This window comes from Zea mays, chromosome 4 (genome assembly GCF_902167145.1).
Source record: "Zea mays cultivar B73 chromosome 4, Zm-B73-REFERENCE-NAM-5.0, whole genome shotgun sequence".
Lineage (NCBI taxonomy): Eukaryota > Viridiplantae > Streptophyta > Magnoliopsida > Poales > Poaceae > Zea > Zea mays.
The window spans coordinates 169,820,887-169,843,902 of NC_050099.1; the positions used below are offsets into that span (position 1 = coordinate 169,820,887).

Genomic DNA, 23,016 nt, shown 5'->3' on the forward strand with positions numbered 1-23,016 from the left:
TGACCTTCGTCCGAGACTCATTATTTCCCGAAGGGATATAATGCTTCGAAGGACGAAGGGTCCTAACACTTAACACTTTTTATGTTGCCTTGTTCTTAACTCTTAGAATTTGAGAACAAGTCTCCAACAGAAGGCCATCTTTGCCTTCTGTCTCGTGGCGCACCGGACAGTCCGGTGCACACCGGACACTGTCCGGTGCCCGATTTGTTTCCATAAAAAGCGAAGCCGACCGTTGCCGACCGTTGCAGATCTGGCGCACCGGACAGTCCGGTGCACACCGGACAGTCCGGTGCTCCCTTCCGACCGTTGGCTCGGCCACGTGTCGCGCGCCGATCGCGCGGCCGACCGTTGGCCCGGCCGACCGTTGGCTCACCGGACAGTCCGGTGCACACCGGACAGTCCGGTGAATTTTAGCCGAAGTCGCCGGGGAAAAACCCGAGAGCGGCTGGTTTGCGCTGCGCTGATCTGGCGCACCGGACACTGTCCGGTGCACACCGGACAGTCCGGTGCCCCAGCCCGAAGCAGCCTTTGGCTGTACACAGCCACTCTCCACTTCTTTTCTTTTCTTCTTTCTCCTGTTTCTAACACTTAGACAAGATGTTAGTACACAAAACTAATGTACTAAGGCTTAGAAACATACCTTTACTTGTGATTTACACTTTGTTCATCCATGAGCATATTTTCACATTTAGGCCCTTGTGTTTGCACTCAATCACCAAAATACTTAGAAATGGCCCAAGGGCACATTTCCCTTTCAGTTCTGCATGAGGACATCAACACTGACATCGCCAAATTATGATGTATTACTGCTTATCACGCCCAATTAGCGAAGTCGGCTCGACAGTTTAGCCAAGTTAGGCTAGGTGGGCAAGGATTTCCAACTGGTTCTCAAGTCCATGAGCGCTTGTTCCGATTCAGAGAAAATGGAAATAATATATACAGACTCAATAATAGTTCTTTGCATCAAACATCAATCAATTCGATTTGGTTCTGAATGCTTCAGGTGGGCCTCAATTCAGCCAACTTCTTGTTGCATCTGAAGTTGTACTTTCTACTTTTTAAGTAATCTAGCCTAGTGGATAATTTGTATGTGAACGTTTGGATGGGGATTGGATAGGGAAATAAAAATGGGTTGAGACAAAAGGAGGGGGCATGAGATGGGTGTAGTCTTTATTTATCTATCCCTATCTTCAATTCAATTATCCAAACATGGAATCAAATGATCCCACCCTTATTTCCCACTTCCTAAATTGAAGGCCATGTTGACTTGGAAAAATTTGGACATAATCTGTTGTTAAGCTCTGCCACTGTATTGAAAGAAAATAAGTTCCCTAGAAATATCAAAAGCGGATCACATTTTGAATAAAATGAATGCAACTAAAAGGGGCAACAAAAAAAGGCTTAAACACGTGATCAGAATACATGGAACAAGCTTTTGATAATAAATATTATCTACTGGTGGCAACAAGTCGTTTTAAAATATATGTAAAACGATACATAATATGCTAACAGAAAAGTAGATAGACCCACACAACATACAATTGTTTGTGCGTAACACAGCCAGGTTAGCCAGGACCAACTTTGGGGATGTCATAGTGCTCGCTGAGGTTAGCCAGGTATTGGTTGAAGTCCTGCATGCAGTCCTTGTACGACTTGTTTGCGACTTTGGCCATCTTTTTCATGTCGATCACTACAGTAAACGACAAAATTTCCGACGGCTAAAGCCGTCGGACATAAGAGCTAAACCGTCGGACATAAGCTATGTCCGACGGCAGTGTCTTATCTCCGACGGTTTTAAGCGGTCGGCGTTAAAGCGTCGGAAATAACATTATGTCCGACGGCTGCCGTCGGACATAGTTTATGTCCGACGGCCCCATCCGACCGTCGGTGATAAGGCGGAGTAACGGTTTTAACCGCTGCCTGGGCCCACAACTGCTATGTCCGACGGCTTAAAGCCGTCGGACATAACGTAGAGCCTATGTCCGACGGCTTTAAGCCGTCGGACATAACTTACAGCATATGTCCGACGGTTTACACGAAAGCCGTCGGACATAACGTTTTTCAGAATTTGCAGAAAAATCTGAATTTTAAAAAATCTGACATTTGCAAATACAAAACAGAATTCATACACATATACACATTCACATTAACAAATATACTCACATAAGTATACACATTCACAAATATAATCACATAAGCATTCACATTCACAAAATTTAACATAACAACATAGTTCCAAATGGTTGCAATAAGTGTTTACATAAACATAGTTGTCCAAACTCCAAAATGAACATTATTCGACGGGTAGGCTTTCACATGAAAGGTTTCAACAAGTGTTTTACATCAGTATCACTCATATCCATCGCCACCTCCTCCGGCTGGACTATGCGTGCTGAAAAGATTGTTCACCCACGAATGTGTTGGGTCGTCCTGACCAGACCCATCTCCAGGTGCGGCAACTGAAGCGGGTGGTGTCTGAAATCCCTATAACACAAGCACATGAAATAGTAACCACTCAGTTGTTCATTTAAACACATAAGACATCTATGAACATGTCACACACGCATATGTGTACATACCATAGGGAATTGTGACGGAGGCGGAGGCGGTGGTGGAGGCGCCAACATTGGCATTGGCAGTGCAAACTCCGGAGGCGGCATCCCATATGTCGGCATCGGGACGCCCGCTTGTTGGGCTAGTTGCTACAAATTATATACAAGTCATTGTTGAGCTAATAAGATACACATCAAGTGTTTTGCAAAATAAGCTACAAAATGTTACTTCAGCTTACCGAGAGAAGAGCTTGATTTTGGGCCTGGAGGTTTGCATAATACTCGTCCCTCTTCTTCTGGTACTCGGCTTGTTGCCTCTGGTACTCAGATTGTTGCCTCTGGTACTCCAATTGTTCCCTCAAGACTGATTGATGGTACTCTGCCTGTTGACGCAACACTGCCATCTCCATGTCGTGGGCGGATGATCGTGAACGGGACGACTGTGAAGACGACGATGTGGACTGTCGTCCACGGCGTCTTAGCTCTCTGGAATCAATCGTAGAATCAAAAATACCCAACCTACAAGAGTGAACCATGCACTTAGTATAGTAACTCATGCCTCAGTTGAATCGCAAGCATATGATGCCAATTTTGTAATCCAAATTAAATAATCTCACCGTCCGTGGGCTTGTCCTCCTCCGCTAGCATATGCTGCCTGAGGGTCGATTGGCTGGCTCCTCCAATCGTACTCCTGCCCATGGCGTTGAACCATCTCCTCCCCATACGAAGCCTGGAGGCAAACAATATCAAATATAAGTGCATAACCCCTATATATGCCATTGCAAACAATATCAAACACATAATAGAGTATCAAAAACTCACTAGACGGTCGGTGGCCGTCTGAGTGCATAACACATCAGGATTCTGAGGATCAGAACCCCTATGCCCTTGCATATACACCTCCACATCCGTGGGCGTACGACCGAATTTGACTTCCTGTACATAAAAGTTACAATGACACATTTCTATGTAATTCAAAAGTTACAACAAACTGTGACTTACCATTCGCTTAGCCAAGCGCACATGACCATCACCACCGTAGTTGTGGAACGACTCGGTCCCACGGTTTCCCCTGTTCCTTTCGGAAATGGCACGAAACTCAGGGGAAGCCCACCATCTGCACAATGCCCGATAACCCTCCGATCGGGTGGCCATCCACGGCACCGACACCTACATGAAATTTTTTAAATAAAGCAAGCAAATACATGGCTTCGTGCGATTTGAGAGGCAAGAACCTGTTTACCTCTAGGTATTGCTCCTCCGTCAAGTAAATTGATGACCACTCGGCCTTGGTATTTGGCATCGGTCGATCATCAGCATTTGCTCTGTACCATGCCTTTATAGCCTGAATTCGTGCATAGTACATTGCATCTGCAACGACATCGTTCGCGTTATACTCAAACACGTAACGAGCGTTCATATCATATGATCCATCGTCCGGCAACTTGTACCGTTTCTGCAAAAAAAATTAGTGTTATCATAAAAGCAAACATGTATGGAATAACTAAAATAGTATAAATAATTCATACCCAGAATGCATCCCAAACTAGTGCCTGTGTGTTGCCAAACGTTCTACAGACACCATAGCGATAATGCTCCCAAGTGGTGGCGGGGACAGACTCGCCAGTAGGCAAAGTCACAACACCAGGCCAGTGCAGACGAACAAGATTACCAAGCACCATGTTCACCTGCCTGTAGTGTCCTGTGCCTGTGAACGAGTCGTCGATCCAAGACCTGGAAATAGTATACACAATGTGGAAATTAAAACATAACTTTCAATAACATTTAAGCAAAGACATGTCACTCACTTTCCACTAGGCTTTATCAAAACCCGAGATTCGGGTGGAAGCTCTGGAGGTGGTCCAACAAAATGCAGCTTCCTCATTCTCCTAACTCGAGAAGTTCCAGACCCAGCTGCGGAATCTCCACCAGCCCCAGAATCCCCAGCATCGTCTCCAGCATCATCTCCACCATCATCTCCACCATCATCTTCAACATCATCTCTTGCATGATCCTCTACCACTGGTTCCTCAATTTCAGCATCCTATGAAACAAATACCGTACATCATACAATATTAAGTAACTCAAATAATGTAATTTAACAACTAACTTACATCTTGTGGAGGCAAATGTTCTGCCAGCGCTCTCCGTCTGCTCATGGTAGAACCTGAGCCCTGAAAAACTGAATCCTCACCCCTCGAGCTGCTCCTCGAGCTACTCCTCGTCCCAAGCAAACTACGAGCAAAAGACTTCATTTTCTTTGACATCCTATTTTAACAACAACAAGTTAGTACATAAATCGACAATAAAATATGCAACAAAATCATAAAATATGCAATAAAATAATAAAATATGCAATAAAATCATGTTCCATACTCGTCAATCGTAATCGTAATCAAAATCAGGATCTAGTTGCTTTCGTCGATTTAATGGACGCCAAGTAGCTTTCTTCTTTCTCGTCACTCGTTTTCGTTTTGGAGGAACCTCTACATCATTTTGATCACCTAATAAAGATTCTTCCAACATTTCAGTTTGTACATTAAACGTGCTTGTAAGTTCTTCGTCTTGGAAAATCTCAGCAGCCCCCACTTCGTGCTCGATTTGACTTTCAACATAACCAGCATCACCAGGAGCATATAGTCGTTCACGAGGATTAACTTTGTACACTACCCTCCAATCAACCAAACCCTTTTTCTTAGATGGATATGTCATATAATACACCTGCTCGCATTGGTGGGCAAGGATTATAGTGTCGTGGCCTTTTAATCTGTCGTTGTGTTTGACTTCCACCATGCCATATTGATTTTCTCGCGTTGAGTTTGGAGAAAACCAATCACAATCAAAGAACACCACTTTGAGTTGTTTATCTCCAAAAAACTTGTACTCGATTATATCATTAATGACTCCATAATAATTAGTCACCTTCCCTTCATCATCGACAGCTCTAGTTACAACTCCGGAATTTGTCGTGGCTGCTAGAGGATGATCATCTTCGAACCTTGTGGAACGGAATCTAAAACCATTGACATCATACCGACCATAACATCTGCCAGTTACTGCTCCTAGGGATAATTGTCGAAGGTCCGGGTGTATATTGTCGTTTTTATCTACATAATCTCGAAACCAACACAAGAAATTAAGTCCCCCATCTTTTCCCTCTCGACGAATCTGGTCACGTTCACAGCCAGAGATGCAATTTTCAGAATCAAATTCCCTGTTAGTACAAGGAAACAAACATTTTAGTCTCACAACAAAAATTCTAGCGGCAATGACTAAAATAAAGTTTACACTTACAGGAGAAACTGACTCATCTCTTCCATGTTGTTATACATGTAGAGTAAAGCAGTCTTCCATTCGTCGTTGGTGAAACAGTATGTTGTGCTGGGTCCTACAGTTTTGCCCCTCCATTGAAAAATTTCAATATCACTGATAGGGGGCTCGTCGACATGATACCGCAACGTATGGGCATTGACATTGTGTTCCTCTGCAAAGTACAGGCCCGTGAACGATGCTATCTCTTTATATTTGAATTCTTCAGCGATGCACCCTTCAACTCGTCTCTTATTACCAACCATTGCACGTAGCTTCTTTAGTGTCCTTTCGATGTGATACATCCATCTATATTGCACAGGACCTCCTACCTTAGCTTCGTATGGTAGGTGAACAAGTAGATGTTGCATCGGATTGAAGAAACCTGGTGGAAATAGTTTTTCAAGTTTGCATACCAAAATCGGTATTTGTTGCTCAAGCTTCTCCATCATCTCTTTCTTTATTTCTTTGGCACAAAGATGTCTATAAAAGTAGCTTAGCTCCGCTAATGCTTTCCATACATCATTTTTTACAAAACCACGAAACATAACAGGAAGGAGTCTTTCCATTATTATGTGGTAGTCATGACTCTTCAACCCAGAAAACTTGCCCGTCTTCAAATTCACAGACCTTCTAAAGCCCGCGGCGTAACCATCTGGGAACTTTAAGTTTTTCAACCATTTCATCAATTGTTTCTTCCTTTTAGGTTTAATACTGAAAGGAGCACGTGGCTTCTTCTGATTCTCTCCTATCTCCATAGTTGGTCTTCTACAGATTAAGGCCAAGTCTTTCCTTGCCTTAGGGTTGTCTTTTGTTTTGTCAGTGATATTCATGCAAGTGCTGATAATGCTTTCACCCATATTTCGTTCCTGGTGCATGACATCAATGTTATGCATTAGAATCAAGGCTTTCATATAAGGGAGTTCCCATAGACCACATTTGTGAGTCCAATTATGCTCGGTTCCATAACCTTCAAAACGATTTCCATGTTCGTTTAGTTTCAAATCATTAAGTCTCGCGAGAATCTCTGGACCACTTAGACGCTTGGGTGGTCCCCTCGTCACAATCGTGTCCTTTTTAAAAGCGTTCCTATCGAACCTGAACGGGTGATCCTCTGGCAAAAAACATCTATGGCAATCGAAGTAACATATCTTTCCACCAAACTTTAGTCGAAAGCATGAAGTGTCTTCAACGCATATCGGACATGTCAAAATCCCATGACAACTCCATCCAGCAAAGATACCATAAGCCATAAAATCATGAATAGACCATAAAAACGCGGCTCTCAGGTTGAACTTCTGTTTCTTGTAACAATCGTACGCCTCGACTCCTGCCCACAAAATTTTCAATTCTTCAATCAGGGGCCTCATCATCACATCGATCTTTGTTCCAGGATGATCCGGACCAGGTATTACAAGACACAAGAAAATAAATTCATATTTCATGCAAAGAGCTGGTGGAAGGTTGTATGGAACAGCAAAGACGGGCCAACATGAGTACGACGTTGCAGTTAGATTGAATGGCGAGAAACCATCTGTTGCCAAACCGAAGCGAACATTCCTCACTTCATCAGCAAAGCTGGAATCAAAAGCATCTAGTGCCTTCCATGCATCTGTATCAGCTGGGTGCACCATGACATTTCGATTCTCACGTACCCCTTCTTTGTGCCACCTCATGTGTCTGGCTGTATTCTTGGAGATGAACAAACGTTTCAACCGAGGTATAAGAGGCATGTAACGAAGCTGCTTACGTGCAATCTTCGTAGTCACGGTCAAACCATCGTCGTTTTCAACCTCAACGAATCTACGCTCACCACATACAGTACACTCCTTCTCACCTGCGGTCTCCTTCCAGAAAAGCATACAATTATTTTCACAGACATCGATTTTTTCGTAGTCCATACCGAGGCCAGATAACAGCTTTTTAGACTGATACATGTCCTTTGGCATCTTGTGATTCTCCGGAAGTACATCACTGATCAAGTTCAAAAGTTCCTTGTAACAGTTGTTTGAGAATGCAAACTTAGACTTAATAGCCATAAGTCGAGTCACAAATACAAGGACGGTCACTTTTGTGTGCTCATGCAATGGCTCTTCGGCAGCTTTAAGGAGCTCGAAGAACTTCTGAACCTCAGGTGTAGCTGGATCCTCAAACTCGGTGGGTTGACCGGGGTTCTCCGAATCGACGATTAGAAGCTCATGGCGTACATCGTCAAGCATCTCTTCCATCCTATCGTAGTCCTCCTCTTCATGTGACTGAACTTCCGATACAGTACGAGGAGGTGGGTCCTCACCGTGGTGCACCCACACCTCATAGCCTGGCATATAACCGTTCTTGCAAATATGTATAGACATAGTCCTCCTGTCAAGGAAATTAATGTTCCGACACTTGCTACAAGGGCACCTAACATCGGTTCCAGTCTCTGACCGAGCAAAAGCATGGTCGAGAAAAGCATCAGTCTTGGCAACCCACTCACTTGATAGAGCACCTCTTTTCTTCCAACCTTCATACATCCATCGACGATTCTCCTCCATACTAGATACGAGACGTTAACTTAATTAGATAAGTAATGCACGGACAATCCGTTTTTACGAAGAAATCACGCCCCTACATCTGTAGGAAAGGATAGGTCCTAAACCCACCCAAGCGTGACCGACGAGCCCGTATTTATGACAAGACATGTGGTCGTGCGAAATTTCGGCAGCATAACCCCGCTGTTCTCCAATCGCACGCCTAAAAATGGTGCAATTGGAGAACACAGGGGTTATGCTGCCGAAACTAAGCAGGAGCACATGCCTTTGTCATAAACACGGACTCTGTCGGTCACCCCGAGGCTGTCCAATAAAGGGACAATTCCGGCCCAACATACCTCACATGCGTCGCATGTAAGGTGTGTTGGGCCGAAACGGGTGACGTCTAGGTTTCGTTAACTTAATTAGTTATGATTACTAATTAACCACACTAATACAATAGCCACTAATTAACCAAACTAATACAATAGCACTACAAAAAATCATTTCACGGGAACCTAAATCAAATAAAACAACCTTATTTCCGAGGGCTTAATAATTACCCTCGGAAATTAAGAGTTTAAATTATATAGACACCACTACATAACATTATTACGGGTGACAAATCATATAAACTGACCTTAATTCCGAGGGCATAATAATTACCGTCGGAAATTAAAAATTAAAATTATCTAAGCACCACTAATTAAATTTAGGCCCTCGGATATAATAAAATAAACTACAAAACAATATTAATATATACAAAATATTAATAATACATTAATACCTTACGGCGGGCGGGCGGGGCGGGCGTCGACGGCGGGCTGTGCGTGGCGGCCGACGGCGGGGCGGCGGGCGGCGGGCGGCCGCGGCGGGGCGGCGGACGGCCGCGGCGGGGCGGCGGACGGCCGCGGCGGGGCGGCGGGTGGCCGGGCGGCGGGGCGGCGGGCCTCGACGGCGGCGGCGGCGAGCGTCGACGGCGGCGGCGGGGCGGCAGGTGGCCGGGCGGCGGGGCGGCGGGCCTCGACGGCGGCGGCGGCGAGCGTCGACGGCGGCGGCGGTGAGCGGGCAGAGAGAGAGAAGCGAGAAGCGAGCGCGCGCGCGTGAAAATGAACCGCGCCGGGACGGTCCGTGTGTTAAAAAACCTTATGTCCGACGGCTAGTCACGCGGCCGTCGGATATAAGCTTATGTCCGACGGCCTCGTGACTAGCCGTCGGACATAAGTCTTTATGTCCGAGAGCCCCTGTTGGCCGTCGGACATAAGATAATATCCGACGGCCTCGTAGGAAGCCGTCGGAGATAGCGTGACCGTCGGAACTTTCTTCGTTTACTGTAGTGGATCTTCTGCTTCTGTTCCATGTAGCGGCGCTCTGCTCGTGTGAGATGGTCATAGTCAGAATGTGGGTTCTTTTCGTCTCCATTCTTATCAGATTCAGTCTGAGACGACTCCTCACGTTGGTACTTCTTCTTTTTCTTTACTCCACCATCTTTCACGTCTAGCGCTTTACCCTTCAGCTGCAGCCGTCCTCCAACGATGTTTTGGTATTCCAACATCTTGATGTAACAAAGAAATCTAGTAAAATTGTAGAGAGACCGCTAGAGACTGCTGTTGAGCACGAGAGATGGAACCGCGAAATTTATAAAGAGACTGCCAAATCGAACGGGATTGCAGGAGAAATATATATTACCAAGACAAACGGGATTGCAGGAGAAATATATATTACCAAGGCAAACGGGATTACATCGTTCAGAGTGTCCGTGTCCGAGTCCGAGTCCGAGCTCCTGTTCCACGCGGTGTCCGTGTTCGTGTCCGAGTCCGAGCTCCTGTTCCAAGCGGTTTTTGGCCGTTGAGCAGAGCACTCGCCGTTGATCCGTCGCATCTGTCATGCTGCGGCGGTCGCCAAACTCGTCGTGCCTGCAGTCGGATTTGGCTCCACGGGTACGCGTACGCCTACGTCTCGCCCCTCACCCATCTGCTCCCTCCGCCTCCGGCCATGTGGAATCCCCTCCTCTTCCCTCTCCAAAAAATCTGCGACCGGTCTTCTCACCGTTGAGCACTCGCACAGCGCCGTCGTCCTGCTGCTGCTGTTCCAGGTCATCGTGTAGGTACCGCCAACCACCTATATCTGGCCTTCGACAGCAGATTTCATTTCCCCTCTCTCGGTTCTATATGGCCTAGCTGCGAGGGGCTCCTGTTCCCTCTGGAATCCATCGCCGAGCAACCTCTAGCCAACGTATAGTTTCTCTGCTCCGATCTGCTCACCGATTGTTCACCTGCTCGGCAGCGGCTACCGATCCGCCGTCTTTTTTTTTTTTGTCGTTTGTAGGGCTCTTCTGCTGCGGATCCGGCCAAAGCGCGGTAGTCTGGAACTAGCGTTGCTCTTTTCGTGTGCAACGTTCGTAGGTGAGCTGCCCGTTCGAGCGTCGTAGTTCTGTGTGTTCCATGTCGTCAATGCTCTGCTCAGTGCTCTGGCCACGCAGGTTTTTCGCTTACGAAAGTCCTACGAAAGTTTGTGTGTTTCATGTGTGTTTCTGTGTGTTTCATGTGGAAAGTTTGTTGTGCTCTGGCCACTCAGGGGCGCATACATGGGGCTACCCACTCGGTTCGTGGCTGGAGACGTGATCTTTATATCTCAGCATGACTTGATTATATTTATGTCAAAATATATTAAAACTCTAGTATCATAGATCTTGGTGCCAAGTGTGTGAGCACGGGTTTGTTTCGTTCTGCGCGCACATGTATGTAATGTAGCGTGCGACACGCTGCTAGTCATGAGACTAGAGATGACAATGGAGAATTCTCCGTCGAGGGTTGAGCCCCCATACCCGTCCCTGCGAGGGAGAAGAATCCTCGTTCCCATCCCCGTGAAGTGTAACGGAGAGGATTTTCCCCCATCCCCGTCCCCGAGCGGGGGATTTTCTCCCCGCGGTAATCCCCGTACCCAGTTATGCATGCAACTGAGAGATTATATCGAAACAAAAACTTGAAGTTGAAGGTTAGAATAAAACTACATGGAGTCCTCGAACAAAGTCATTTTCTCTGCACAACAAACTTAACTAAACAAACGCGACTCCTTTTTCTCTAGCTGAAATTACTGCTATGCTTACAATAGCGCTTGGGGCAAACCAAATATATAAGCACAGAACTACAGCTTTTAGAAGAAAAAAACACTTTAGAATTCAAAGTTTCAAACTCATGTGCGGCTGCTCTGGCCTCCACGCATAAGTCAAGGCACCGAGACATATTATCTCGGCGTCGTGGTCTATGTCACTGAGCAAAGGGTTTAAAAACGTTATTATATCGTCTAGAGAGCTAAATATGATTTTTTTTCTCTAAAAATGCTAAATTGCAAAAAAACGGTCACCGCAGTTCTTGTGTTCTATAATTTTTTCTCGTTCAGTGAATGTTTCGGTTGGTCTGCGTCGTTTTTCGTAATTTTTTTTGTCCTGTCTTTGATCTATATTTGTATTTTTTGCTAGCAAGTGTCATTGGAAGAATTTTAATAAGCTATTTACTCACTATAGCTATTCTAGATCTTCCTAACGTGGTGTCACGTAGAACAACTGATGTAGTGTGACGTACTCATGTTAGCTAAAACTGCTTAAGAGGTAAATTAGATGTTTTCAAATTTTTAGGAGAGCATAAAAATTTATTTTTTCAGTGGGTGAGAGTGATTGTAAACATATCTTTCTTAATTGTCAAATGCTTGTTTGGATACATAGGGATTAAATGGGGAAACCTTCAATCGTCTTGCATCCAAATAAGTTCTAACTGTAGAGATTTTGATGAAAAATTATCTTTCTACAACTTCTTTAATTGTTTGTCTAAATATAGTTATTTTTATTTATATTTTTTTGTTACCCAAAGATAAAAAACAAGAACGACTCTATAAAATACAAATGAGATATAGAAAATCTGTTAGACAATAAAAAGATATAGAAAATTTTTATATAAAATTTCTATCTCTACTATGTTAAAACATTAATTTCAACGGTGGTCATCTTTTTACAAATAACCCCTCACATCTATTTCGAATTAACCCGCAACCAACCTCCACGTTGGCCCACTAACTCTGCCGGGTCATTTGGTTAAATCAGCGTAAAATGTTAAAAAGTGGTTCAAGAGGTGGGGTTTGAACCCACAGCTTGATATAAGAAGGGCGAAAGACACTAGGTGAAGCCATCTAACCAGTAGAATATCATGCTCAGATGTTTTTAATATTGAATATATATATATATATATGTATATACGATTATTTGTAAAATAAAAAATATATAATTGTGCCGGGCCGGGCAAGCACTATGGGTCAAGGCTACGACCCAAACACGGCATGGCGCTCGTGCCGGGCTGGCCCAGACACTACTAAATGGGTCGCGCCTCGGGCCGGCCCACCAAACATGGTTCATTTGGTCATCTATACCTCCACATCATAATGATGGTCCTTGACTCAATTGTCGCCACCTCATTCGCCATCCTGCTTCTTTTTTCTCTTCCCTCATGCCTCCGCCTCCGCGCCACCCTATTCTCAGCAGAGGGCGTGGGAGCATGTGCCTCCTCCCCGTATTCGTCCGACACCAGTCCCGACACCGACCCGCGCAGTGGCTATTGTACGTCCACGAGGACGTATCACAGCATGCGCGCACCATCGTTTTCGTCGTCATCAGACGTCTTGTTCGCCTTCTCGGCCTTCGCCCTGTTCTTCCTCCCTAACCTGCTGCGTCCGCCCACGGTCGTAGCCACGAGCCGACCGACGCTCGTCGACGTGGGTACGAGGCGAGTCGGTCTTGCTCTTAGCCTTTCTCCATGTGTGCCGCCGAGGAGGACACGGTGGCACCTGCCATGCTTTGGTTATCTTGGCGATGAGGAGTCCAGGTCTGAGATATTGGACAACCAAGGCCCATAGTGCGGCAGCAGTCGGCATATGCTACGAAGTTGCTGGTGTTGTTGTGTCGCCTCGGCGAGTCCAGGGCTAGGAAGGCACTTGCATTCTCTCGTCCTTCTTGGACTGACGCCTGGTGCGGGTGCCTCTCGGTTTGGAGCTGCTTCGGTTGGGCTTCTTTCTCGCTTGCGTGCTCTCTCCCTATATGTATCTAGCAGTATACTACTTATGTCGCCTCCAGGTGATAGGTCTTCGTCGTGTCCTTCTTCGGCAATTATTGGGGGCCTTCCTCTTCCGAAGGTCCTAAAAGCGTGACTAATATGTTTTTCAGTGTAACACAGACTGATACAGGAGGCTTCGACTTCGGGATTAAAGCATGTGTGATATGGAACAGGATGAACGGGCGTCGAAGCTGTGGCCGAAAAAGCATCGGCTTAGCACAACGACGAAGGTGGAAGATGGAACCGACCTAAAGGATAAAAGACTACTTAACCCTTGACAGCTTGTCTTATTGTTAGCAGTAAAAGCCGGGGGCATGAATGTAATCTTGTTTGGACTGCGTCTCGTGCCTATAAATAGATGAACAGTAACACTATACTGTTCAGGCGAAACTGTAATAGCTCTCGCATCACTCTCACGTTCACGCCTTCCGACAAGCCGAAGGTATCAATAAAATATGAATATTATGAGTATTTATTCATGGTTATGAAATGAGAATGTAAACAATTTATCGATTTATCATCATTATTTACATTCTTATGTGTTACATGTGTGTCGGAGAGGAAATCTCCGGCCGGGTGGCGGAGTGCATCCGCCCTAAATCCTAAGATGAGGAGGGGCCTAACTGTTTTGCTTGTTAGTTGGAAACTGGGAGGAAACACAAGAACACACAAGGATTAAGAGTGGTTCGGGCCGCCGGAGCGTAACACCCTACTCTACTGTGTTATGTATTGCTTGAGAGCTTGTATGAACTTGTGAGCGTCTAAGTGAGCCTAAGATTGGATCTGTCTTGTAACGCTGCATGCCTCCCCATTTATATCTGAAGGGGGGCATGCACAAAGGTACTGAACCCCGATATGTGGGCCCAGAGACATAATGAATATAGAGCTTGGAGCTACAAATGTTCGCTGCTGGGGCAATCTTCTCGTGCCCTGACATCCGAGATCTGCTTATCCTCGGCGTGCAAGGGAAGCTTCTTGTAGAAGGGGTGGTGAGCACAGTACACCGCACGGCGGGCGCACTGTTTGTCAACAGACTGGTCAGGCGCGCCGTCTGGTGGATGACCCTGACGCCGTCTGCCAGCGCATTGGACAGGACGCATTAAATGCTGAGAGGGCACGTCGTCCGTCAGCGTGGTGGCAGGCGGCGCGTCCTCTCCGCAATAAATGCAGAGGATGCGCGGCCTTAGGGGCCTTTTGTCAGGCTCGGCCCGTTGGCTTATGTCATGGGCCACAAACCACGCGGCAGCAGCGGGTCTCCGCCTGAGTGGGGAGTGTAGGGCAAGGCCTGGACACGTGCCAGAACCGGACCCTTACTCATGTCGGGGTCCTCCCCGTCCCGGGACCTTGCCAAGGCCCGGACCTTACTCGGAGGGATCTGGGGCCTACCCGAGGGACCCGGCATGCCTTCTTGGGAGCTCCGGACTTGTACGTACAGGGGTCTGGTGTCCCTCTATGGAGGTCCGAACCCAATGATGCATCCTGGGATGTATTATCTTTCCTTGCCACATGGTGCCCTTAGACCTGCCCATGTGGTGGGGTCGGGTGCCGTTCTCCGTGTGGTTTGGAGGCGACGTACGTGTACAGCGTCTTCATGCTGTAGAAGAGGGTACCCCTAATTCAGGGTACCGACAGTGGCCCTCGGGCCCGCCTCAGGGGAGGATGCGAGCCTGCAGGTGGGGCCAGAGTCTGATTAGCGGTTGGCCTGCTGCTCCTGCGCGCCTGTTGACGCAATTACTGTCGGCCCGCCTATGGTCATGCCGACTGCTACGCCTATGTAACACCCTGAATTTGGGGGTATAAAATTTCTTTGCTCATATTCACAAATTCAGGTGTTACTTCCTTTTCTCATCCTTCCTAATTCTTTTCTTTCTCATTTCTATAGGAGCTAAGTACTTATTTTACTTGTAATTATAGTCTATTATGTTAAACCCTAGTGGAGTATGAATTGTTGCATCATGTTGAACCCTAGATTTCACTTTTGTTTGGTGCATAATTCTCAAAAGGTTTAATTTGAATTTGGGGCTCATTTGAGTTTGAATCAAATAGAATAAATAAAAGAAAAGGGAGAAACAATTCAGAATAAAAGAAAAAGGTAAAGCAGCCCAACCCAGCCGCCCCCTCGGCCTTTCGGCCCAGCCGGCCCATCTCTCGCGCGCGCGCCTCCCTCCCCTCCTCTCTCTGCGCAGCGGGCCCCACCTGTCGGCGCCCGCTTTCCCCACGCGCGCTCGCTCCCTCGCTCTCTCTCTGCTCGCGGGCCCGGGCTGTCAGCCCCGTCTTCCTCGCGTAACCGCCGCCCGAGCTGCTCGCGCCCACCTTCCCCGCGCCCACGTCGCGCGTGGAACTCGCCCCACCTCGCCCCTGGCCACTTGAGCCCCGAACCCCACTCGCCCTCACCCCCCTCCCCCATTTGCGCCCCAGCAGACTCTCTCTCCCCCTCGCTGCGCGCACGCAGAGCGCCGCCGCCACTAACCATCGCCGCCCGAGCCGTTTCCTCGTCGCCGGTGGAGCTCCGCCGCGCCCTTAGCCCCGGTGAGCTCCGCTCTGGCGTCCGCAACCCGGAACGCGCCCCAATTCCCTCTCCCCCTCCCTATTTCTCTCTGCCCGCGCTCACCCGTCGTTCGCCGTGCAGCCGCCACCGTCGACCCGAGTCTCCGTCGCGTCCCCGTCGCCGCCGAGGAGTCCCCGGAGCCCGCCTTGAGGTAACGGACCTCTCCCGCCCCTATCGCCCCTTGTTTTGCCCTCTGTTGCGCTTGATTGCTCGCCGGAGTAGAATAGCCCCGCCGCCGAGCCGCCCCGCCGTGAACCGCCCCCCTCCGGTGCCTCTGCCCCGACCCAAACCCTACCGGAGAACTCCCCGCGCCCTCCCCGACCTCCCCGGCCACTCGGATGGCCCCAGAGCCCCGCCAGTCGCCCGTGCCCCTCGTCTCCGGCGAGCCCTCCGCCGCGGGGACGAGCGCCGCCGCCCCAGCTAGCCGTAGGGGAAGCCCAGGCCGGCCACCCGATCCCCACCGTCCATCCCAGATCGGGCGGCCTCGTTTTAATTTGGCCAAGCCCAATCCTGGCCGTCCGCCGGAGATCCAGCGGCCCAGGCCCGCTTCCCCCTCACCCCGTCTCTCTGCCGTTTGGGCCCAGCCTGTCAGCCCGCCCGCGCGCTCGCTCTGTCCGCCCGGCCCCGCCCGTCAGTCCGCCCGCGCGCTCTGCCCGCCCGGCCCCGCTTGTCAGTCGCCCGCGCGCCCGCGCTGCCCGCCCGGCCCCGCCTGTCAGCCGCTCCCGCCGCCGCGCGCTCGCGCGCCCGCCCGCAGGATCTAATCCTGGCCGTTCGCTTTAGATCTGACGGCCGTAAGAACCCGATACCCCTTCGCCCGCGCGTTTTCTTAAAGAGCCCCCCTGTTTTCTGGAAATTGCGCCCGCCGTCCCTGGTTTCTCGCAGTTAAGTCCCTGGCCCTTTTATTTAATTAAAAATAAGTCCTTAGGGTATAATTTTAACCCCTAAACTTGTAAAATTCATAACTTTGTCATATGAACTCCAAATTAGGTGCTTCAAATTGCAAAATGTTCATAATATTATTATCTATCTGTTTATGCAATGTTTCCCTGCTGTTTCCATGTATTAGTTAATAGCTAATCACTAGGATAGGATTAAGACTATTGAAACCTTATTTAAGATAATTGGAAATGAGTAGTCTTTAATAATAGTTGGATTACTTATGTTTGTAGACTTAAACACTTAAGTTTAGAGACTCAAACCAGTTAATTATTTAATCCCACCACCAACTTAGGCCTGATTAGTGGTTAGTGAATCACTTTGTGTAACCCTCTACCCCCAGACCTAGGGAACTTTAGAGTGCCTATCCCTTTTCTGTTATGAACTTGTGACCCCTCTCTGCTGCATATGTTTGGTATATTGTTTTTGTTTGTTATTTTCCCAAGTGCATAGTGTGAATGATTGCTTTGCGTAGACACCGAGCAGTCTGTGTTTCCCGAGGCAGTTGCAGAGGAAGTCCCTGATCAGCAGTTTGGTGAAGGCAAGTGTCCTCTGTCCCATTATGTCCTATTCATTTATAACTTACTACCCCGCATTACTTACTTGAAACCTAAGGACTGACTAGCTTTGCACTTTACTTTATCCTTGATGACCTTATGGGCTACTATGGTTAGCACTTTGCTATTGCTTTAACATAATCAATGAACATGATGTGACTATTTATGATACTGTTATCCTGATGATGTTGATCTTGTGATACTCTAGGGGGCTCAGGCTGTTTCCTGAGTACCTCTCCGTAAGGACCTGTTCGTTGAGAGACCACCCGGGATAACAGTGCAACCATGAGGGTGAAATGGGATGCCCTTAGCTGATTAATTAGATGAACTAGAGGTGTAGTTGCTTAGCCGTCGTGCCGTCAATGGGGTCCAGGCACAGTGCTTGCTCTGCCGAGGCTGAGTGCCGAGGTTCTTTCGTTTTGCTCTTTGTTAGCCACTCTCCTGCGGGGAGGGGTACTGTGTTTATCAAACTGGAGAAACCTAACGGGCAGCTACGATCTCTAGGGAATCTTTGTAAAAGCTACGTAGTGATACCCTGCCGGACCACCTAGGTAGTGGTCAATGGGGAGTAGCTCTCCCCGGGTAGAAAGGGAATCATGGCTCATGGGTAAAGTGTGCAACCTCTGCAGAGGGTAGTGAAACTGGTATATCAGCCGCGCTCACGGTTAAGAGCAGCCTTGGGATCCTCTTTGATTAGAGATACAGATGGTTCGAGATACAATGATTATGATATGGTTTTGGTTCGACTATGATGATGATGTTCCTCGATGAGGAAATGGTTTACGGGTTGGTTAATGCTAAAACCTGGCTTCTACTAATGATAAATACTTGACCAACTAAAAGCAACTGCTTGAGCCTAACCCCACATAAAGCTAGTCCACTTCAGCCAAACGGAACATTTGCTGAGTACGTTGATGTGTACTCATCCTTGCTTTACCACAAAACACCAGGTTGTCCGCATTGTAACCACTGCTCCGGAGAAGGTGAAGCCGTGGAAGGAGACTTCCAGGAGTTCCAAGACTACGATGAATTCTAGGTGTGGGTTGGCGGCAACCCCCAGTCAGCTGCCTGTGAAGGCCCTATCTTTACTGCGTTTCGCTTAGCACTTTGATTCACCTGTTAAGACAATGACTATGTGGATGTCTATGACTCTATGATGTAATAAGTACTCTTTTATGTTATTATTCGAGCATTGTGTGATGATGTTCATTTATGTAATCGCTGTGTACGTGAGTTCTGATCCTGGCGCGTACATAGTTCGCATTCGGTTTGCCTTCTAAAACCGGGTGTGACATAAGTGGTATCAAAGCCCATGCTGACTGTAGGACCGCTGACCTAGAGTAGCACTGGTCGTACTAAGGACTATTGACCCTTCCCCTCACCTTGACATCTGATGTTACTTCAAAAGGTCGGTCACCTCGACCAACCCTATATTTTACTATCTATATATACTATACCTTGTTAAAATTTTTATCTTATTCTGTCTTTGGTTTATTCACTTGTCATATTAGTTCTGCTCTTACTCTTTTGCTTACGGTGTCTTTTGTAGATGGCTCGTCTTAGACACACTGCACGTAAGTCGGTGATTCCTTTCCTGCCGTCTCGACTTGCGGAGCGTCCTCTGCACCGCACCGTGTCCGGACAGTCGAGTCACCTGGAGAGGCTGCACCACCGCCTGCGTGAGGAGCAGGAACGCCGGCGCCAGCACGGAGAGCAGCAGGGCTCTTCCTCCTCACCCCAGCAGGAGGTGGAGACCGTGAGGCCCCGTTCCTCTGTTGCCCAGCTGGAGGCGCCCCTTGTTCCACCGCGGGACGTCCCGGCTGTTGGAGGAGCTGTTGGAGGAGCTGTTGGAGGAGCTACTGGAGGAGACCCCGACGACGACGACTCAGCCCACAGCACGGAGTCCTCTGAGCCGCAGGAGACGGAAGGATGGGTCGCCCGACCCATCACCCGTGACGCCGCTCGCGGTTGTCACTTCCACGACGCGCTCGACACCTTGCTGCGCCAGGCTTTCGACCGGCACACCTGGTCGATCGAGTATCGTTGTGTAGTCTACCAGCACAGTCGCGGGAGGTACCCGGACCGCTGGGAGGCTACCTGCCTAGTTCGCCGTCCGGAGGATGACCTCCGGGCTGCGGAGGCCGTTTCGGAGCACTATTCCATCTCCGAGAGGGACACTGCAGAGGCGGCTATGCAGGATGCAGCACGACGTGCACTCTCTCAGTACTGTTCTTTGTTCGGTGGCGTGGCCGACGGTCTTAACCTTCGGTACTACCCCCGCCGCCCTACTGGCAGCACAGAGAGTGTGGTTGTTTCACCTGTTGGTGAGGCTAACCCTAGGTTGAGCAGCACAGTCAACCTAGTCGCAGTGCTTAACACGGAGCTGGATCACTCTCTGGACGAGCTAAGCAGGGCTCGAACGGAGATTGCGGAGTTGCGTGCTGAGTTGGCAGAGCGCCATCACCAGGAGGGTGGTTCTCCCGCTCCTGTTGGGACTCAGCACCCATACCGCTCACCGCCACGTGGTCACCACACTTATGGTTCCCCTGTCTGTAAGACCAGGATAGATTTGGATCCTTAGGTCGTTAGCGTCGGAGTTTGTAATAATTCTAAGTCAGGTGTCTCAGTCTTAGGTAGTCAGTTTAGTTTGCTTATCAGTTGCTTCCATTTAGTTTAGTTTGCTTGTCAGTCGCTTGCATGCTTGTTATGATGAACTTGTGTTGGATTTGGATCTTTGTAATGACTGTAGCCAACATGTGGGTTTCCCCTGCAGTTTGGCTTAGCTAGTAATATTAATGAAGTCAGTTGTTTAGTTGGGAAGCCATTTACTCTTACTTTCCTTTCATATCTGAGAAGCTGTGTTGAATCATGAATGAGGATCAGTGAGGCTCTTTTGTTCGCTCAGTGTCATGAAGAATTCTGTATTCTCTTTTCTTATGCTGAAAGATTGTAAGATCAATGCTGATGTATGAATGTCTTCCACAGATGTCTGACAACAGTGCCGCTGCAACAGGCGTGCTCAGCAGGAGCAGCATGACCAGCAGGAGGAAAATCAGAGGCAGCCTCCCCCGCCACCCCCGATGTCAGTGGAGCAGATGTTCTTGATGCAAACCCAGGCAGTGCAGGCCATTGGACAGACTCTGGCAGCCATGCAGCAGGCTCAACAGCAGCCCCAACCCCAGTTGCAAGTGCAGATGCCCCAGATGCCACGAGATAAGCGTGGTGAGTTCATGAGAGGGCACCCTCCTACCTTCGCCCATTCTGCTGACCCCATGGATGCAGAAGACTGGTTGCGCGCAGTGGAGAGGGAACTGCGCACCGCCCAGTGCGACGACAGAGAGAAGGTTCTGTATGGTCCCCGCCAGCTGAGGGGAGCAGCCCAGTCCTGGTGGGAGTCCTACCTCGCCACCCGTGCTGACCCCGAAGCCATCACTTGGGAGGAATTCAGCGAGAGTTTCCGTCGGTACCATGTGCCGGAGGGACTGATGATCGTGAAGAAGGAGGAGTTTCTGGCTCTGAAGCAGGGACCCATGTCTGTTAGTGAGTACAGAGACAAGTTTCTGCAGCTGTCTCGTTATGCACCCGAGGATGTCAACACTGATGCCAAGAGGCAGTACAGGTTCATGAGAGGTTTGGTGGATCCCCTACATTACCAGTTGATGAATCACACCTTCCCCACCTTCCAGCACCTGATCGATAGGGCAGTCATGACTGAGAAGAAGCGTAAGGATATGGAAGATCGGAAGCGCAAGATGAGTGGACCCCAGTCCGGAGGCATCGGCCGTCCACGTTTCTCAGGCAGTTCATCTCAGCAAGGCAGACCTGGTCACCCACAGGGATATCAGAATCAGAATCAGCGTCCGCATCAGCAGCAGTTTCAGAGGCAGTACCCGCAGCAGCAGCAGCAGTATCGTCAGCACAGCCAGCAAGGAGGTAATCAGTATCAGAAGCAGAATAACCAGGCACCTCGCCTTCCTGCCCCAGCAGCGAATCAGAGCAACCAAGCAGCCCCAGCACAAGGAGGAGGCCGAGGATGTTTCCACTGTGGAGATCAAGGCCACTGGGCGATGCAGTGCCCAAAGAAGATGGCTCAGCAGCAGACCAACCCCAATGCTCCCGCAAGGCAAGGTGTACTGCAGCCGGCAGCAGGCAATCGTAACCAAGCGTACAACCGTGGAAAGGTGAACCACTTGGAGGCCGAAGCGATCCAGGATGCACCAGATGTGGCAGTAGGTATGTTCTCAGTCGAATCTCATCCCGCGAAAGTGCTATTTGATACTGGTGCAACTCATTCTTTTGTCACTGCAACATGGGTAGAATTGCATAACATCTCAGTAGAGGCAATGGTGCCACCCATGAGGATTAATTTGGTTGGTGGCAAGGTGCAAACAGATAAAATATGTTCAAACATAAGGGTGGAAATAAGGGGGATAGGATTCCCCAGTGACTTAATAGTAATAGGCACCCCTGGGATAGATGTCATTCTAGGGATGAACTGGTTGATGAAGTATGAAGCAAATGTTAGTTGTGACAAAAGGACCATAACATTGAAGTCCCCGTCAGGAGAAGAGGTAGTGGCCGAGCTAAGGATGCCTAAGTCAGAAGAAGGAGTCTGTCATCAGATTTCAGTTGATAGTAAGGAGCCCAACCCGCTCGAGGCTATCAAGGTTGTGTCGGACTTTCCGGATGTGTTTCCCGAGGAGCTAACGGGCATGCCACCCGAAAGGAAAGTCGAGTTTGCCATAGAGCTTATCCCTGGTACCGCCCCCATTTCAAAGAGAGCCTATCGAGTGTCTGGACCAGAATTGGTGGAACTCAAGAAGCAGATAGATGAGATGTTAGAGAAGGGTTACATCAGGCCAAGTACCTCGCCTTGGGCTGCTCCAGTGTTGTTTGTAGAGAAGAAAGATGGTACCAAAAGGATGTGCATAGACTACAGAGCCTTGAATGAAGTCACTGTCAAGAACAAGTATCCCCTTCCAAGGATAGAAGATTTGTTCGACCAGCTCAGAGGTGCCAGCGTATTCTCGAAGATAGATCTGAGGTCAGGCTACCATCAACTCAGAATCCGACCCTCAGATATACCGAAGACGGCATTCATCACCAAGTACGGGTTATATGAGTTCACAGTTATGTCCTTTGGTTTGACAAATGCGCCAGCCTTCTTTATGTACCTGATGAACAGTGTGTTCATGGATTATCTAGACAAGTTTGTGGTACTGTTCATCGACGACATTCTCATATACTCTCAAAGTGAGGAAGATCATGTAGAGCATTTGAAGATGGTATTGCAAAGGCTTCGAGAGCATCAGTTGTATGCCAAGCTGGGCAAATGCGAGTTCTGGATTCATGAAGTCTTGTTTCTGGGTCACATCATAAACCAAGATGGGTTGGCAGTGGATCCAAAGAAAGTAGCAGATATCCTGAACTGGAAAGCACCGAAGGATGTTCGTGGGATCAAGAGCTTCATTGGAATGGCTGGTTACTATAGGCGTTTCATTG

At 48.4% G+C, this 23,016-nt stretch overlaps 2 protein-coding genes across 2 annotated transcripts; both read right to left on the reverse strand.

The window, feature by feature from the left end:
* Positions 1 to 1,565: 1,565 nt before the first annotated feature.
* LOC109945580 (protein FAM32A-like) lies at positions 1,566 to 9,926 on the reverse strand. Its single transcript, XM_020551901.1, has 2 exons — positions 9,704 to 9,926; positions 1,566 to 1,690 (listed from the first exon to the last, which is right to left on the reverse strand). The coding sequence occupies exons 1-2, from the start codon at positions 9,924 to 9,926 to the stop codon at positions 1,566 to 1,568; spliced, it is 348 nt and encodes a 115-aa protein (XP_020407490.1).
* LOC109946058 (classical arabinogalactan protein 9-like) lies at positions 2,147 to 2,696 on the reverse strand. Its single transcript, XM_035967389.1, has 2 exons — positions 2,580 to 2,696; positions 2,147 to 2,484 (listed from the first exon to the last, which is right to left on the reverse strand). The coding sequence occupies exons 1-2, from the start codon at positions 2,673 to 2,675 to the stop codon at positions 2,350 to 2,352; spliced, it is 231 nt and encodes a 76-aa protein (XP_035823282.1). The 5' UTR covers positions 2,676 to 2,696; the 3' UTR covers positions 2,147 to 2,349.
* Positions 9,927 to 23,016: the final 13,090 nt, after the last annotated feature.

Bases quoted from the DNA above. Each gene is read 5' to 3' on its own strand.
- LOC109946058 (XM_035967389.1), bottom strand. From the start codon at position 2,675: ATGCCGACATATGGGATGCCGCCTCCGGAGTTTGCACTGCCAATGCCA. The intron at 2,485-2,579 runs GTATGTACACAT...CTTGTGTTATAG, and splicing joins CTCCGTCACAATTCCCTATG to GGATTTCAGACACCACCCGC.
- LOC109945580 (XM_020551901.1), bottom strand. From the start codon at position 9,926: ATGTTGGAATACCAAAACATCGTTGGAGGACGGCTGCAGCTGAAGGGT. The intron at 1,691-9,703 runs GTAAACGAAGAA...CGTTTACTGTAG, and splicing joins GAAGCAGAAGATCCACTACA to TGATCGACATGAAAAAGATG.